General features: G+C 36.5%; 1 protein-coding gene across 1 annotated transcript in view; it reads right to left on the reverse strand.

Moving 5' to 3' along the window:
• PKHD1 (PKHD1 ciliary IPT domain containing fibrocystin/polyductin) overlaps positions 1-16635 on the reverse strand; it is a 669991-nt gene that overhangs the window by 320456 nt on the left and 332900 nt on the right. The window contains exons 44-46 of the mRNA XM_069070581.1: positions 15875-15987; positions 10182-10287; positions 7353-7487 (exon numbers count right to left, since the gene is read on the reverse strand). Of these exons, the coding sequence (XP_068926682.1) occupies positions 7353-7487; positions 10182-10287; positions 15875-15987 (354 nt within the window). The remainder of the gene's footprint in view (positions 1-7352; positions 7488-10181; positions 10288-15874; positions 15988-16635) is intronic.

Consider the following 16635-nt stretch of genomic DNA (forward strand, 5'->3'; position numbering starts at 1 on the left):
ACCTCCTGAAGACAGTCCAGCAGACCAGCAGGAAGGGGCCAGAGCAGCACTCTGGGAGCCTAGCCCAGAGGTTTTAGCCTCAGGGTAGCCACAGCCAGCCGCCAGCTTGGGGGATTTCAGATCACCAGCAACTGTGGTGGTTTCCAGAATTATCAACCCATAGATGCTAAGGACAAAGTGAGAGGTCAATGAGGTGTGGACTTTGGGACCTGGGAGTTAAGGAGTATGGTCCAGCCTTTGCCCCCAGGGAGAGAAGCAGCTGAGGTGTGGCAGCCATCCAGCCACTGCCACAAGGCTGCTTCAGAGCTCCTGGCCTGCGGATTGTAGGGGGACCAAGCAACCAGTTGGAGGGGTAATCACTCTTGCTTTAACCTGCTTGAATCTGGATCACTGTCTGGGGTAGAGGTCCTGGGGGTACATCACCAGTGTGCCAGAGCGTATGAAGGCTTCACAGAGGGCAGCCAACTAATAGCTCCAGCAGCTGAGAAAATACCTACAATTGGGACAAAGCTCCCCACTCTAGTAGGAGAGTTCTACTGTGGCAAAAAGCTCAAAAATGGAGTAATTGAGTGGCAACATGAGCAAACAAGGGAAGCAAGGCAAGCACAGCATTCCAACTTTGGATTCCTTTTTTGGGGACAAAAAGTATTTTGGAACAGGAGGAAGACAGTGAAGTCAGAACTCCTGCACCAAAAGCTTCCATCAAAAGAATAAGCTGCTTACAGGCCATAGAGGAACTTAAGAAGGATTTTGAAAACCAAATAAGAGTAGTGAAGGAAAAATTGGGAAGAGAAATGAGAATGATATAAGAAAAGTATGAAATTAGAGACAACAACCTGACTGAAGAAAATAACACCTTAAAAAATAGGCTTGAGTTAGCATTTGAGTTAATGGCAAAAGAGGCTCAAAAAGCCAATGAGGACAAGAATGCTTTAAAAAGCCAAATTTTCCAGATGGAAAAAGAATCTTAAAAGCTCCCTGAAGAGAATCATTCCTTCAGAATGAGATGGGAGTAAATGGAAGCTAGTGACTTTATGAGAAATCAAGATACTATTAAACTAATGGAAAAATAGAAGGCAATGTGAAATAACTCATTGGAAAAAACCACTGACCTGGAAAATAGATCCAGGAGCGATAATTTAAAAATTATCGGACTACCTGAAAGCCATGATAAAAAAAAAAAGAACCTAGAAATCATCCTTCAAGAAATTCTCAAAGAAAATTGCCCTGATGTTTTAGAACCAGAGGGCAAAATAGAGGTTTAAAGAATCCACTGATCACCTCCTGAAAAAGATCCCCAAAAGAAAACTCCTAGGAATATTATAGCTAGATTCCAGAATTCCCAGGTCAAGAAGAAAATATTACAAGCAGCCAGGAAGAAACAATTTGAATACCATGGAAACACAATCAGGATAACACAGAATCTGGCAGCTTCTACACTGAGGGATCAAAGGGTTTGAAATATGATATTCTAGAGGTCAAAGTCACTGGGATTAAAACCAAGAAACACCTACCCAGCAAAACGGAGTATCATGGGGTGGCTAGATGGCATAATGAGTAGAGAGCTGGCCCCAGAGTCAGGAGGACCTGGGATTGGTTCCGGCCTCAGACACTTATCACCCACCCAAAAACCTGGCCATGTAACCTTGGGCAAGTTACTTAACCCCAATTGCTTTTAAAAAAAAGTGAGTATCATCTTTCAGGGGAAAATATGGTCATTCAGTGGAATAGAGGACTTTCAAGCATTCTTGATGAAAAAACAAGAGTTGAATAGAAAATTTGACATTCAGATACAAGAAGCAAGAGAAGCATAAGAAGGTAAACAGGGAAAAGAAATCATAAGGAACTTATCAAAGTTGAACTATTTGCATTCCCACATGGAAAAATGATAATTGTAACTGATAAAACTTTTCTCAGTATGAGAATAGTTGAAGGGAATAGAAATGTGTCTGTGTGTGTATAGACACACACACATATATGGATACATACATGTATGTCTATATAGGAGGGTATATGGGCATATGAATACATATGTGAGTGTGTATATATATGTGTACAGGTATACATAGAGGGCACAGAACCAATTGAATAGGAAGGGATGATACTTAAAAGGTGAAATTAAGAGATGAGAGAGGAATAAAATGAGAAGAGATGGGGAGAGATAGAATGGGGTAAATTATCTCATATAGAAGAGGCAAGGGGAAAACTGTTACAATGGAAGGGAAGAACAGGAAGGTAAAAGGGAATGAGTCAACCTTATTCTCATTGAATTTGGCTTAGAGAGGGAATGACATAAAACTAAATAGGGTATCTCACCCTATAGGAAAGAAGGGGAGAAGGGGATTAGGGGGTGGATGATGGAAGGGAGGGCAGGCTGGGGGGGAGGGAAGTTGGAAGCACCCCCTTTTGAAAAGGGACAGGATCAAAGTAGAGAATAGAACTAGTGGGGGGTGGGATAGGATGGAGGGAAATACAGTCAGTCTTTCACAATATATCCACTACAGAAATGTTTTGCATAGCTACACATGTACAACCTATATTGAATTGCTTATCTTCCCCATAAGGGTGGGTTATGAGGGAGGTAGGGAAAGAATCTGGAATTCAAAGGTTTAAAATCAAATTTTTAAAATATATGTATATTATTAGTATTATTATTATTTTACATGTAACTGGGAAATAAGATATACAGCCACTAGGGCATAGAGATCCATCTTGCCCTACTGGAAAGTTGGAGGGGGTATGGGAGAAGATATGGGATAGAGCAGATCGGGGAAGGGGATATTCAGTGAGATTGATGCTTTGGGGTGGTAGGTAGGGGAAAAACAGGGAGAAAATTTGTAACTTAAAATCTTATGGAAATATATGATGTAAACTAAAAAAATAATAATTATAAAAGAAAATAGTATATTCTCTGGAGGTTAAGGTCTATTAATGATTGCATGATTACAATTATAGATGATTGATCTGAGAATGGTCAATCACTTTGAAAATCCCATCTCTTAAAAGAATGGACTACATGAAAGTCTAGTGGCTGAATCCAAAATGACATGACCAACAGAGAAGTTTGGCAAATTCTCTTTTTATCACTCTACATAAAGTTATATAGCTTTTGAATTAGACACACCTCTAAGTATGATCTTCAATAATTGTTTTTTAAGTGATCCATGAGGCTCATACAAAGTTTTTCCTCTGAAAAATCCGAAGTCTCTCTACTTTGATTGTTAAGTCTTTACTTATGTATTTCTATGAGACGTTGAAGCAAAGGCAACATTTTGGTAATGAAACTAGGAACTTAATTCCCAAGTCAATGCTCTCTTTACTAGACTAGGAACTATAGCAAATGAGAACACACTATATCCATTGTAAAGTGCTATTTATACTGATGCCCAATTATTATTTCTGTTTTCCCTTCAACTGAAGAAGTTAAAAATATAAGTATAAAGCAATATTTGATAAAACTGAAGTAATTTACAAACTTTGGTTTGGGTCCTAACCAACTTCTCATGGTAGCCTAGCCATACCTTACTTATATTTTCGATGCATCACACTAGGTTAACAGGCCATTCAATTTACCAAAATTATAATAGTAGCCCACAATTGCATCATCAGATTTTAAAGTTTACCAAGCACTTTACATGGCTAAGAAGCATCAAATCCAAAACTTAAATATAGGTCTTTTGACTGCAAGATCATTCACTGTTCTCTCTAACATTTCCCCCATCATTCCAACAAGAAATGTTTATGAAACATCAACAGAAGCCCCAAGGTAACCAAATTTTGTTGCATGAATCTATTTTCATGACAAAATAAAAAAAGAGGGACTAGAGTTATGATTTTTTTTCATATGGGGACTCTCAGGTAAGGAAACCCACTCCATCAATGCAAATTAGCACACTCTCTGAAACTTAAAGTCACAAAGTATCTAGAATACTGTGAAATTAAATGTTTTGTCTGGGATTGCATGATCAGGATTCGAATCCAGGTCTTTGTAGATTTGGAGTCAGATCTATCTATTACACATTACGCAGCTTCTCTACAGAGTAGAAGGTATATTAGAATGATAGTAAGAATGATAGTAAGAATCTCTTAATTCTGTCACTAACTAGTTTTGTCATGTTAGGAAAATTATATCTTCACTTCTGGGACCTCAGTTTCCTCATCTATAAAATGGTGGGAACTATGAGTGATATTGGATTTAATAATCCCTAAAGCTACTTCTTCCCCTAAAATTGTACACTTCTATGATTTAAATGAATGACTTCCCTCATGCCAGCAATAGTGTAAAGATTCACATTTGGAGATTCTAGCGGTCAGATTTCATCCAGAACAGACCTGGGGAGTTTTGTTTAATGTTTCCTAACAGAGAACTCTAGTAGTGCACTTGTTAGGGGATTTAGAGGCATTCAACTGCATTGCATTACTAGTGGCACCCCAGGGGTGTGATTATCTTTGATTATCTTGTGATAAGAACCCCTTTGTCATAATTTACATCTCAATAATGTAATTTTCCCATTAATAATGATGTCTAGTTAACATCAATTAAAACTTTGTGACATCAATTTAACAGAAAGGTTAGTAATTCAGCTGCATGAATCTTCTTTTCCTCTTTTTGCTTACCTCTTTTTTTTTTGCTGGGGGAAGGGGATAAAGATTAAAGGAGTTTTCTGGGAATGTTCAAGGCCTCTGGTTCACTATTGTCATGGTTTTTAAATCTGGGAAAAATCCTCTCCCAACAAATACAAAATCCAAATAATTACAACATCTCACAACTCTTTGAAAAGAAGGAAAGTTTAGCGTTCATTTTCCCCTCATGAGGATTGTCCAAAAAATGTTTAGCAAGGATAATGGGACAGAAAATTTAGCCTCAATATAGTGCCTTAAAAAAGTCCTTATAGGTATGAATACCTGTTAGCCTGTGAAATAGCTCCTTAAGAGAAATAGTAGAACAGAGCACCGGCCCTGGAGTCAGGAGGACCTGAGTTCAAATCCGACCTCAGGCACTTAATACTTACTAGCCGTGTGACCTTGGGCAAGTCACTTAATGCCGATTACCCTGCCTTCCCCCTCCAAAAAAAAAAAAAGAAAAAAAGAGAAATAGTAGAAGGCATGATAGTCATTGATGATGATGATGATGATGAGAGCTAGTATTTACATAGCACTTTAAGATTTCCAAAGTGCTAATTTGTCTAAGTGCTATTTGTCCTAACTAGACAAATCATTAGATTAGGGATATAGAACCTTCTTTAGTTCTGCCTTTGTCCAGTTCTGACTTGTACAACATTGATTTATGCTCAATCCAAAAATTTCCTAATCCACACAGTTCTGTATTAGAGGTTGACAGACACACCTTTGGTAAGAAGTCAGCTTTATGAACCTCTCTGAAAGACGGCCATGACAGACATCATATTCCCCTGCTGCCTATCCTAGATCTCTGATACATTATTTCCATATATCTCATCTCTTTCATTTCAACATAGGTGCATGTTGGTCCTCTTTGCCTCATGCTTCAAAAAGCAGAAGTCCCCCAGAAGCACTTCCAAAGCTTCATCAAGTCAAAAGACTAATCAACCATGCCCCCAACTAAGCAGTGGCTGAGAAGAGATCTATAACAATTGTCACTATTTTAGAAATGTAGACTTGGGACAGAAGTGGGAGACCCTCACAAAACAACAACAGTAGTAATAGTGGACATAACCTTGTGCTGTCACAAAGTATTTTACCTCTATTATCTAAACTTCAAAAAAACACTCTGAGTACTATTCATCTTTCTTTAGGTAAAAAAAGGTGTCAAAAATTAAATGACTTGTGACTGTTTCACTTTCTAGACATGTGAGCTTAGGCAAGTCTCTTAATCTCTCTGGGTCTCAGTTTCCCACTTGTAAAATGAAAGGTTTGAGCTAGATAACCTTCCAGCTCTACATCTATGTTCCTATAATTCTATGCCTCAGGTCACACAATGAGGATCTGGCATAACTGAAGATAAAAGATAGGTCCTAGTCTAAGTCCACTTCTTTTTCTACTCTCCCACAATGTCTCTCATTTAAGGAAATCAGGATACATTATCTCCATTTCTGCCCATTCCTTCTCCCTTAAGAAGTGTCTTTGTCTGACATGTACATGGGCAAAGGATCCATGAAGAAAGTTTACTTGGCATAGATGAAGTCAGTCTGTATGTTCACCTACTTAAGAATGTTTAAAAGCTTTAGTTGGACTGAGAAGGTAGAACTGGGAGTAATGGGTTGAAGTTTTAGGAAGGTACATTCAGACTGACTTATGGGAAAATGTCCTAAGCATTAGGGCAGGGCGTACATACGTGCAGGAAACTCCCAATAAACAGATTGGCAACTTAACTGTCACTTAACAGAGTGTCTGGGAGCAATGAGAAGTTAAATGTTTTGTCCATAATTGTATAGTTAGTTGGTGTCAGAGGAGAGATCTAAACAGAGGTCTTTCTGACTCCCTACTTTACATTATGCTGTTTCTCTCCTGACAATCTCAACTATCCAAAAGTGAAATGGATTATTTGGAAAGGAAGTAGGTTTTCCTATCATTTTAAAGTCTCCAGATAGTAGCTGGAGTTGTAATAGAAGGAATTCTTATTAAGATATTTACTGGTTGAACTAGCTAACCTGAGGTCCCCTTCACTCCTAAAATTCCATAATCTTTCCACTGCAGAAAAAATGGATTTAAATAACTAGTACTGTTGCTGATATTTGAATACAAGATGCTTCTGAAAATGCTGTCAACTAAGATCAGAAAAAGTATTTCGTAGCTCCCTTGCTACTAGTAGGTTAAAAATAAAGAGGGCTTGGTGGGGTTTTGAACTCTATACTCTATATGTATACTCTATACTCCTTCCCTTTTTCTAATTACAACTAAGATTCTCTGAATAAGTCCTGTTACTGTTCAGACTTTCCAGTCTGCTTATATTTTGTTTTTGTTATGTCATTTTGGTTGTGCCTGACTTTTCATGACCCCATTTGGGGTTTTCTTGGCAAAAATAATGGAGTGGTCTGCCATTTCCTTCTCCAGTTCATTTTACAGATGAGGAAACTGAGGCAAGCAGAGTTTAAGTGACTTGCCCAGAATCACACAAACACTAAGTGTCTGGATCCGGATTTGAACTCAGGTCTTCCTGACTCCAGGCCTGGTGCTCTATACACTGCACCATCTAGCTCCTTTATTCCTCCCTTTTCTTTGTATCAGCAAATAAAACTGTACCTGGAACATAGTGGGCACTTAGCAAATGTTTGGTGACTTGACTTGATTCAACTAAAATACATAACATAGATCTCACCAGAGCACTACCAAGATGACACCATCAATGGACATCCCAAAGAGACCATACATACCTTTGAGGAATAATGACCAAGCAATAAGCTATCAGTAATTGAAGAATTTGCATCACTTTCCAAGATGTCAATCCCAAAATCTTTGCATGGGTAAATCTGGAAATTTTTTAGCTGAAGATTGCTACTTCTAAAAATCTATAAAACAAAAGTGTATGTTATGGCAATGAGCTATATAGCATGATCATCCTTTCATCAAATCTTGTATTTCCTAAGTATTGACTGAACAAAAAAATAAAAAGAAAGGAAAGAAACCTGGCCTATTTTTTCTCAATCCAATAATCAAATGTTTAAGAACCTTCTGTGTTCCAAGCACAGTGCTAGGTAACGGAAATATGAATGTATTTTTGTTAAAGTCACTGCCCTCAAGGAGCTTATATTCTATTGTTCCTGCCTCTACCCTATGCAGAAAGAAAATGATGCTGAATCCCAAGGGATTGAAAAGAAGATTTGCTATTCACACTAGCACAGATGCTCCTGTCCTGCCCTTATGTTACCACTTGGATCAGGACCATTTGACAATAACTTCATAAATGCTTCATCGCTTCTCAAGATAACTAACATCTTAATGAGGTCAATGTGAAGTCCCATGTACTTAAATCATCTAAAATAAATTTGTGATTTTCATATAGTGCAAACAGAGAAAAATGAGAGTTTCCAAAAATTCTGAGCTTCATATCTTCCTCCTTAGTGCAGTTTTATCATAACCAGTCTTATTGTTGTTGTTTAGTCAATTAGTCATATCTGATTCTTCATGACCCTATTTCCTTGGCAAAGATACTGGAGTGATTTGTCACTTCCTTCTCCAGCTCATTTTATAGATTAGGAAACTGAGGCAAACAGGGCTAAGTAATTTGCCCAGCTGTATAGTCATACAAATATTAAGTGTCTGAGGTCAAATTTGAATTCAGATCCTCTTGATTCCAGGGCTGGCACTCTAACCACTGCACTACTTAGCTGCCCTTAATCTTAATCTTATTAGCAATTATAAAGAGATAACTAACACAGACAGCATAAGCACAGATTTGCCTCGGTTTCCTCATCTATAAAATGAGCTGGAGAAGGAAGGGACAAACCACTCCAGTATTTTTGCCAACATTCAGACATTCATTTTCACTTTCTTGCTGGCAACCTGTTATGCACAGTAGAGAAAAAAAATGAGGAGCATGATGCATGCAAATTTGTAAAGTGACTGGCATCCTACTAGGTGCTTCACTGCTGTTGTTCATACGGTCATTATAAAGAGTTCCCTCTGTATTCATTTCATATTTTCATTGTTTGTTGATCCCATCATCAATCATAGCCTCAAGGTTAAACTATTCACCTCTGCTGTGCTCCCATACTCTAAGACCCTTAAGGATCTCAAGTAGGGAAGCAGACTTCACTGACAGATTATTTCAAGCTGGTGTATCATTCATGATCTCCAATGGCATTCACTAACCGTAAAGGACAGAATGTTGGGGGTGTTGTTGAGACCTCACCAATCTTGTCACCTTCTGGCAGCAGTGACTAAAATCCCAGAAAACTCTCCCTTGGTATTCAGAGGGTGATCAAAGTAGAGAAGTTTACAGCAGTATAGTATACAGTACAACACCCTCACGCTATCATCTGTACAGTAGAAGGTAAGATTCAGGTTAAAAAATGTTTTAGTTTAAAGAATTTTATTTACTGTACAGTATTTATGGTACTATAGTTTCCATGTGTTCTTAAAAGTGGATATTATCTGAAATTGATTTTTTTTCATTGAGATGTTAGCACAAAAGGTCACATAATTCTAGGGAATTACAAGAGAGAAAAATGTTTTGCATGTTTCCAATTTTATTTTATGTATGGCGTTTTATGGATTATTTCATGGTTACTGTGTTAGGAAAAGTGAATATTATCAGAACTAATATTTTTATAAAGAATTATATGCATAAAAGTTTATGTTCAGCAATCTCTAGTGCAAGATTATAGTTTTTGGTAGTTGTGGAAACCTAACCCCATATTTCCCATAGGTTCAATATGTCAACATTCTGGTTTGGTTTTATTTTTTTTTTTACTTTCAGGCCATTTTCTAGGAAGCAAAAGTTAAAGATTGACTATGACTCTGTGTGTGTGTGTATGTATTGTACCTTTTGTACATGTATTATGTATATATGGATTTATACACACACACACAAGGAGATAAAAAGACAGAAGGACAGAGATGGGGAGTGAAAGCGAGAGAAAGAGTAATAGAGGGAGGGTGGAGACAGTAAGAGCACTGTTTCTCTATTGGGATAGTTACATCTCTCCCCTAAGCACCTGGTAATAGTCTATTAAACAGAATTAGTAGCTAATAAATGCTTATTGACTATTGAATCCAAAGAAGAATATGCTCTTTGGAGTTGGCCAATGTAGGAATTTGTTTTCCTTGACCATGCATATTTATTATAAGAATTTAGTGGGAAGGATTATTCTTTTTTCTCCAATAAGGGAAGTAGGAGACAGATAAGAGACCTGTTTTTGTTCATTTAAATTAAAAATATATAAAAAGAAACTTGCCTTAAAAAAAGATATAACTAGCCTTGAGAATGTGGAAAAGAAAGATAATAGATTTTCGTGCATTATTTTTTTTAAAGAAAGCATTAATATAAAAATAAACTATATAGTTCCTGCTTTGAGTAGCTTATAGCCTAATTCCAAATTATAATTCATGTTATTATCATTATAATTGTCCTCCCTCTTTAGTAAATCCTCGGTTAGTAATAGAATCCTCAGTTAGTAATAGAGAAATGAAAGATCTTCACAAACTATCCTGTCCTAAGAGAATCATAAAGGACATTAATAGGGGGCTAACTTGGGCTTTACCTGAGCACCACCTTGGCTTCCCCAAACTGTGAAGTTCTGAAACAAAGTGGGACCAGTCTCATTTGCTCGTGGTGATTCAAATCTGGGATACACGAGAAGGCCATACCTATAAAAGAAAATTATAAGGCATGATCAGCAACTTTCTGATTTTATAACTTCTATCCTTTTCATGGTAACACAGAAGAACAAAAGTTATTCATACAGATCTGGACCCTTAATAATCATTTATCAGTTATTTTCTCAGTGATCTAAATGCTGCAACCCTCATTTTTCAATTTTCTTCCCACCACTACAATTTCAGAATACACACACACATATATATACATATAGTATAATTTGGTTGGCATTAGAACTATCATGTTATTTTGTTTTAATTAAATTCTTTAACTTTTATACAATCTATTAAAATTTGTTCTTTTCACTAATAAGCTTAATGTACAGTCAGTAGTTTTGGGGTTTTTTTTCTGTCCTCCTCTAAGGTACTATTGTAAAATAACTTCTCGAGATCCAAAGGGATGAGCACATTAGCCATCAACGATGGAGAACATCAGGAAGTCTCCACTGTTTTACAGGTATTGTGCAAACAATAAGCATCTTAACAATTAGATGAATTTCTGTGGAAGATTGTCCCTTTCTCATTTTTAAGACATAAGAGCAAGATTTAGAGCTATAGGCATCTAGGTAGCTCAGTGGAAAGAGCCTTAAATTTGGAATCAGGAAGACCTGAGTTCATATCATATCTCAGACACTAACTAAGATATGTGACTTTGGCAAGTCATTAAACCTCTGTTAGTCTCAGTTTTGTCACCTGTATAATGGAGATAACATCTCTCTCACAGGATCATTATGAGGCTCAGATGAGATAAAATATGCAGAGCTATATAAATATAAATTACTAATTAAAAAAAAGAGTTAGAGCTCAAAGAGACCTCAAAAGTCATTGAGGAAATGTATGAATGCTAAATAACCTACCCAAGGCAAGGTAGGAAGTGTCAGAGGCAGCATTTGAAGTCTTCAAGGAGAAGTTGAGTGATCACTTATCAAGAATATTATATAGGGAATTCCCGTTCATGCATAAGTCAGATGGACAAGTTGGCTTTTGAGATCTCTTCAAACTCAGACTCTAGTGATACAAAACATATGCATCAAAGTGAAATTCCACTAATTCAGGATAAGTTTGAAAACTTGGCCAAATTAATAGAAAGTTTGAAGCACAGAATAATTTATTTTTTTTATTTTTTTTGCCTTTTGGAGGGGAGAACGTGGGCAATTGGGGTTAAGTGACTTGCCCAAGGTCACACAGCTAGTTTTTGTGTTAAGTGTCTGAGGCCACATTTGAACTCAGGTCCTCCTGACTCCAGGGCTGGTACTCTATTCATTGTGCCACCTAGCCACCCCAAGCACAGAATAATTTTTTGAAAAACAAAATTTTATTCATTTCAAACACAAGACTTCTTTGAGCTTTCATAGTGCTCCATAATTTGGCTTAATCTGCCCAACTAATAGGATGGCCTAATGCTTCCATATATATCCTTCACTGCAATTATTCCAGTTTCTTCTCCAAATTAGCATACATGTTCCATTTATTCCATAATAATTTCTTTCTTTGCTTCTTTCAGCCTGGAAAGCCCTTTCCTCATCTCCTTTCTTTCTATTTGAATTTCACCCTTCTTTCAAGGCTCAGAATCTCCATGAAGCCTTTGCAACCTCCACCTAATATTGATCTCTCAATGTGTGCAAATGCCCTTAACCAAGACTTGTCTGTGGCTTAGTGGATAAGTCTTTGGGAGTTGCTCAAGGCACATAAATGGTAAATAAATATTCCAGGGTTGCACCACTATTAGGTGTAAGAAAACATTTTAACACAAATCTCCCTAATTGTAAGTCCAGAATTCTGCCCACTCCACTTTACTTTGTTTAAATTATATATTATTTTATATCAAGAGTTCTAGACATGGGACCATGAACTTAAAAAAAATACTTTAGGGGCAGCTAGGTGGCACAGTGAATAGAGCACTGGCCCTGGAGTCAGGGGGACCTGAGCTCAAATCCGGCCTCAGACACTTAACACAAAAACTAGCCATGTGACCTTGGGCAAGTCACTTAACCCCATTTGCCCTCCAAAAAGCAAAAAAAAAAATACTTTAGCAACTGTATCTCAATATAATTAATTTTCTTTGACATTTTATGTATTTTATTTTACATATTTAAAAACATTATTTTGAAAAGATCATAGGCTTCACTAGACTTCCAAAGATATCCATAACATAAAAAGATTAAGATTCCTTTCTATATTATATTTTATTAAGGGGATTTGTTCTGTAAAATTTGGATTCAGTCAAAAGGCTCTACTTGAGGACCTAGAGGGCCACATGTAGCCTCAAGGCTGTAGGTTCCTCACCCCTGATATACAATGCCTAAAACAGAGGATGAATGTCAGCTACATAGTAATCATTCATTTGTAGTAATTCCTGTTGATTGACTTATTATCATGATGAATATAATAAATGTTGTAAATATAAATGAAAGCTATTAAAAATACTTGAAAACCAGGGGTGACCAGGTAGCACAGCGAGTAAGAGCACTGGCTCCAGTTTACGGATGACCTGGAGATTGAATCCCAGGCTCAGACACTCAGCATCACACCCAGAAAAAACTGGCCGTGTAACCTTGAGCAAGTTACTTAACCCTGATTGCTTAAAAAAAATACTTGAAAACCATATTCATCCCCCCCAAAAAAAATTCTTGTGCATGTTTCTAATTGATTTAGGAAATACTTTATTTAATAATGGGTAGAATGGTCTTCTTTAATACAGTTTCCACATTGGAGAATGGTTCCAGTGGAGGACCCTCTTGGATGACTAGTTGGAATTGACAATGAAGTTTCCTTTGAAGTACAGGTAAGTAGATGGCTACTGAGGTTCCTCTCAACACTAAATTCTGTATCTTCAGGATTCTGTGAAATTTGCAGTCTGAATTCAGAGGTTTAATAGAGCATAGATTATTAATACAAGATAAATATAAGACAAGGAAAGTAGGGATCAGTAACTAGGACTTTCTTGTATTTGAGTATGAAGAAACCATGTCTATGAAATGATTTTCCAAGTTCTGTTGAAATGGGTAGTTATTTTTTAAATTATACACTAGCATAGGTTCATTTTTGTTAATTCCAAACTGTCAGAAGCAGATTTGTATCTAATTGTGTGGTATGATAGTTGCTAAAGGATCATTCAAACTGAGAAACAGCTAAGTTCTAGTTTCTAAGGGCAAAGAACCAAGACTGGAATGGGGAAGTTTTATCAGCAAGTAACTTCATTCTATAATATAATCAAGGAGTATAAAAATGGCAAATGTGGAGAACCTTTCATGCCCTCTTAATTTCTTTTATGGAGCATCTGCCCCATCTAATCCATGGGAAAAGATAAAAAAGAGGTCTCTGTTTCTCTCTGTCTCTCTCAAAAACAAGAAGAAAAAGAAGAAGCTGGAATCTCTGGGGATTTTTTTTTTCCAGAAGCAGGCTATTAAGAGAAGATAATAACTAGAATGGTTTTCTAAACTGAAGCACCATAGTTACTAGCTGTGGAGGATGCAAGAGCAATTGATACAAAGAAAGAAGCTAGACAAAAATGAACAAAAGACTAAATCAACTATGGAAAGATTTTTTTACTTTGAGTTAAAAGATTCAAGGTGAAATGAAAGCAACAATTAACTACAGATAAGAATTCCTGAGGAAGGCAACTAATTATACCTAGCTTCATAATTTGATGTCTTTAAATTTTTCTCATATTGTGCATTACCATTTCAAAAGCATAACTAGTCTGATAGTTATGCTTGGATATTTAAATAGATTGATTTTATCTATTATATAGATATCTCTATCTCTACATTGCACCCTATGAAATAATAAACTGATTGTCTATATTGGTATGTAGGAGAAAATAAATACTCTCTCGAGTGCTGTCGTTGAAAATCCAAATCTATAATGTTACAGTATAAACAAAGAGAATAGGAGCAAAATTGTGAACTAGTATCTGTATACTTCTTTAATATTTATAGAATTATACATAAACACACACACATCATCCCATTTGAGTTCCACAGAAACCCAGTGAGGTACGTATTATTATTCCCACTTTAAACATAAGGAAATCGAGGTTCTGAACAGTTGCCCATGGACGTGTCATGTAAAATGTCAAAAAGTGGTATGTGAAGCCAAGTCCTGTTCTCTCCAAGTCCAGTTGAAACAGGAAGTGAGTTTAAAATATAGATAAAAGTGTGGTCATTGGAAATGCAGCATCCAAGAGCTTCCAGATGATTAAAAGTATCTTAGTTTAGTACTTTAATATTTCTTGTTATTCATTAATTTTCATGTGATTTGTTGACTCTTCAACCCTTTTGTCCTTGTTCCCAACTTTAATTTAGCATTCCCAATATCATAGGTACAATAATAAGGATCCTCACCATGAGGTGAGGCTTTTTTCACTACTTTGTCTTCATTATGATGGAGAAGCAAAATGGTCAAAAAGATAGCAATAATCAGGAATTATAGGATGATGAGATCCTATTAGATATGGGGCTAGAAGGAACTTCAGAGATAATCTAATTCAACTGATTTATTTTCCATATGAGGAAACTGAGGCATAGAGATTCACTGATTTATCCAAGGTCATATAGGTAATAAATGGCAGAATAAGAATTTCAATCCAGGTGCTATGACTCTGAGTTCAGTGTTCTTTCCACTGTATCACTGGCTTCCTCTGACCTTAAGACTTGGGTTTAGGGGTGGCTAGGTGGCGCACTGAATAGGGCACCAGCCCTGGAGTCAGGAAGATCTGAGTTCAAATCCAGCCTTGGGCACTTAACATAAAAACTAGCCATGTGACCTTGGGCAAGTCACTTAAACCCAATTGCCCTGCAAAGAGCAAAAAAAAAAAAAAAAAGACGGGTTCAAATCAGATCTTTCATATTTGTTGTGTAACTCTGGACATGTCACTTAATCTCTCAGTGACCCAAACAAATGTTTAAGATTACAAATTATAGAATAGATGCTTATCTACATCAGTGGAAGACCTTTCCTCATGTGGAATTCTCTATACCAAGGAAATTACAAGCTCATTTATTTTTTCAATTGCTGAAGAAAAAAAAAGTAATAAAAAAATCCCTAACACATGATCTCTCACTTGGGCAGATGACTAAACTTGAAATAAGAACCTAAAATGATCAGGTTCACTTATTTTCTACTATGCATGTTCTAGTTTCTAATTTATTTTCACATGCCTCTGTATACTACCATCTGTCAAAGAAAATCCTGGACTATCAACTTCTTCCTCTCTATCTTTGGTCAAATTATCTCACTTTCCTGTTGGCAAAACAAAGATAAAATTACTCTCCTCTCTTTTGGAAAGGTACAGCTTATTTCCTCAAATATTCTGAACAGAAGTGTTCAATATTTTGGGAATAACTAGTAATAAAAATAATTCATCAGTCTTGCATGTAAATTATACAGCAAGATCAATGTAGGCAATCCTTTGTGATGCAAAACACTTTACATACTAGATTCATGGATGCTCATTAACTGCAAATTTTCTATGTAAAATTAAAATTTTATACATACATAGTTTTACACACATACACACACACAGCCCAAATATAAGCCCTGTTGTCAATATATATGTGTTTCCAACAGAGGGTACCTTGTGCAGGAATGGGCTACATTCTGAGTGAAGGAGAGAAGAGGAGCTTTCGAAGTTTCACTGGTTGCAAGATGAAAGAAATAACCATATCCAGCAGCACACACCATGTTTCTCTGCAGGAAATAATGCGATTGTTAGAATAGTTATCCCTCAGATGCTGATTCCTGGGGGAAAAGAAACTGGTTTCAAGGTACTGTTCCTCTGCTCAATCTGTTCTTATCTACTTTCCCCTTCCCATCAAGGTACTCTGAGACTTCCAGGCAATAGCTGATCTATTTGCCAACATTAAATCTTGGGATGGAAAGGGTTTCTACTTATACCCCTTCCTATAAGCAGCACTACAGGAGTGCAACTAACCCATTCCCGATAACTCAATTGTGGGTTTTAAGTTGTCTTAAGAAGGAGATTATAAAGTGCCTTTCCTGCCATTACTTAATAAACTTCACAGAAGACAGATATAGAGAGATGAAAGAAGACAGATATAACAGATAAGTAGATGATAGCTAAAGGATAGAAGATAAATATAATAGAGGTAGATAGATAGATAGATAGATAGATAGATAATAGATAGATAGGAGATAGATAAAGGGAGGGAGGGAGAGAGGGAAGGAGAAAGAAAGAGGGAGACAGAGGTGAATAGATAGATGGATGTCAGGTAAATAGATAGATAATAGGTAGATAGATGGTAGTTAGCTAGGTTGTAAGTGAATAGATATAGATAGATAGATAGATAGATAGATAGATAGATAGATAGATAGATA

This window comes from Petaurus breviceps, unplaced genomic scaffold (assembly GCF_028583685.1).
Source record: "Petaurus breviceps papuanus isolate PSGF00001 unplaced genomic scaffold, PetGlider_PUasm1.0 90822, whole genome shotgun sequence".
Classification (NCBI taxonomy): domain Eukaryota; kingdom Metazoa; phylum Chordata; class Mammalia; order Diprotodontia; family Petauridae; genus Petaurus; species Petaurus breviceps.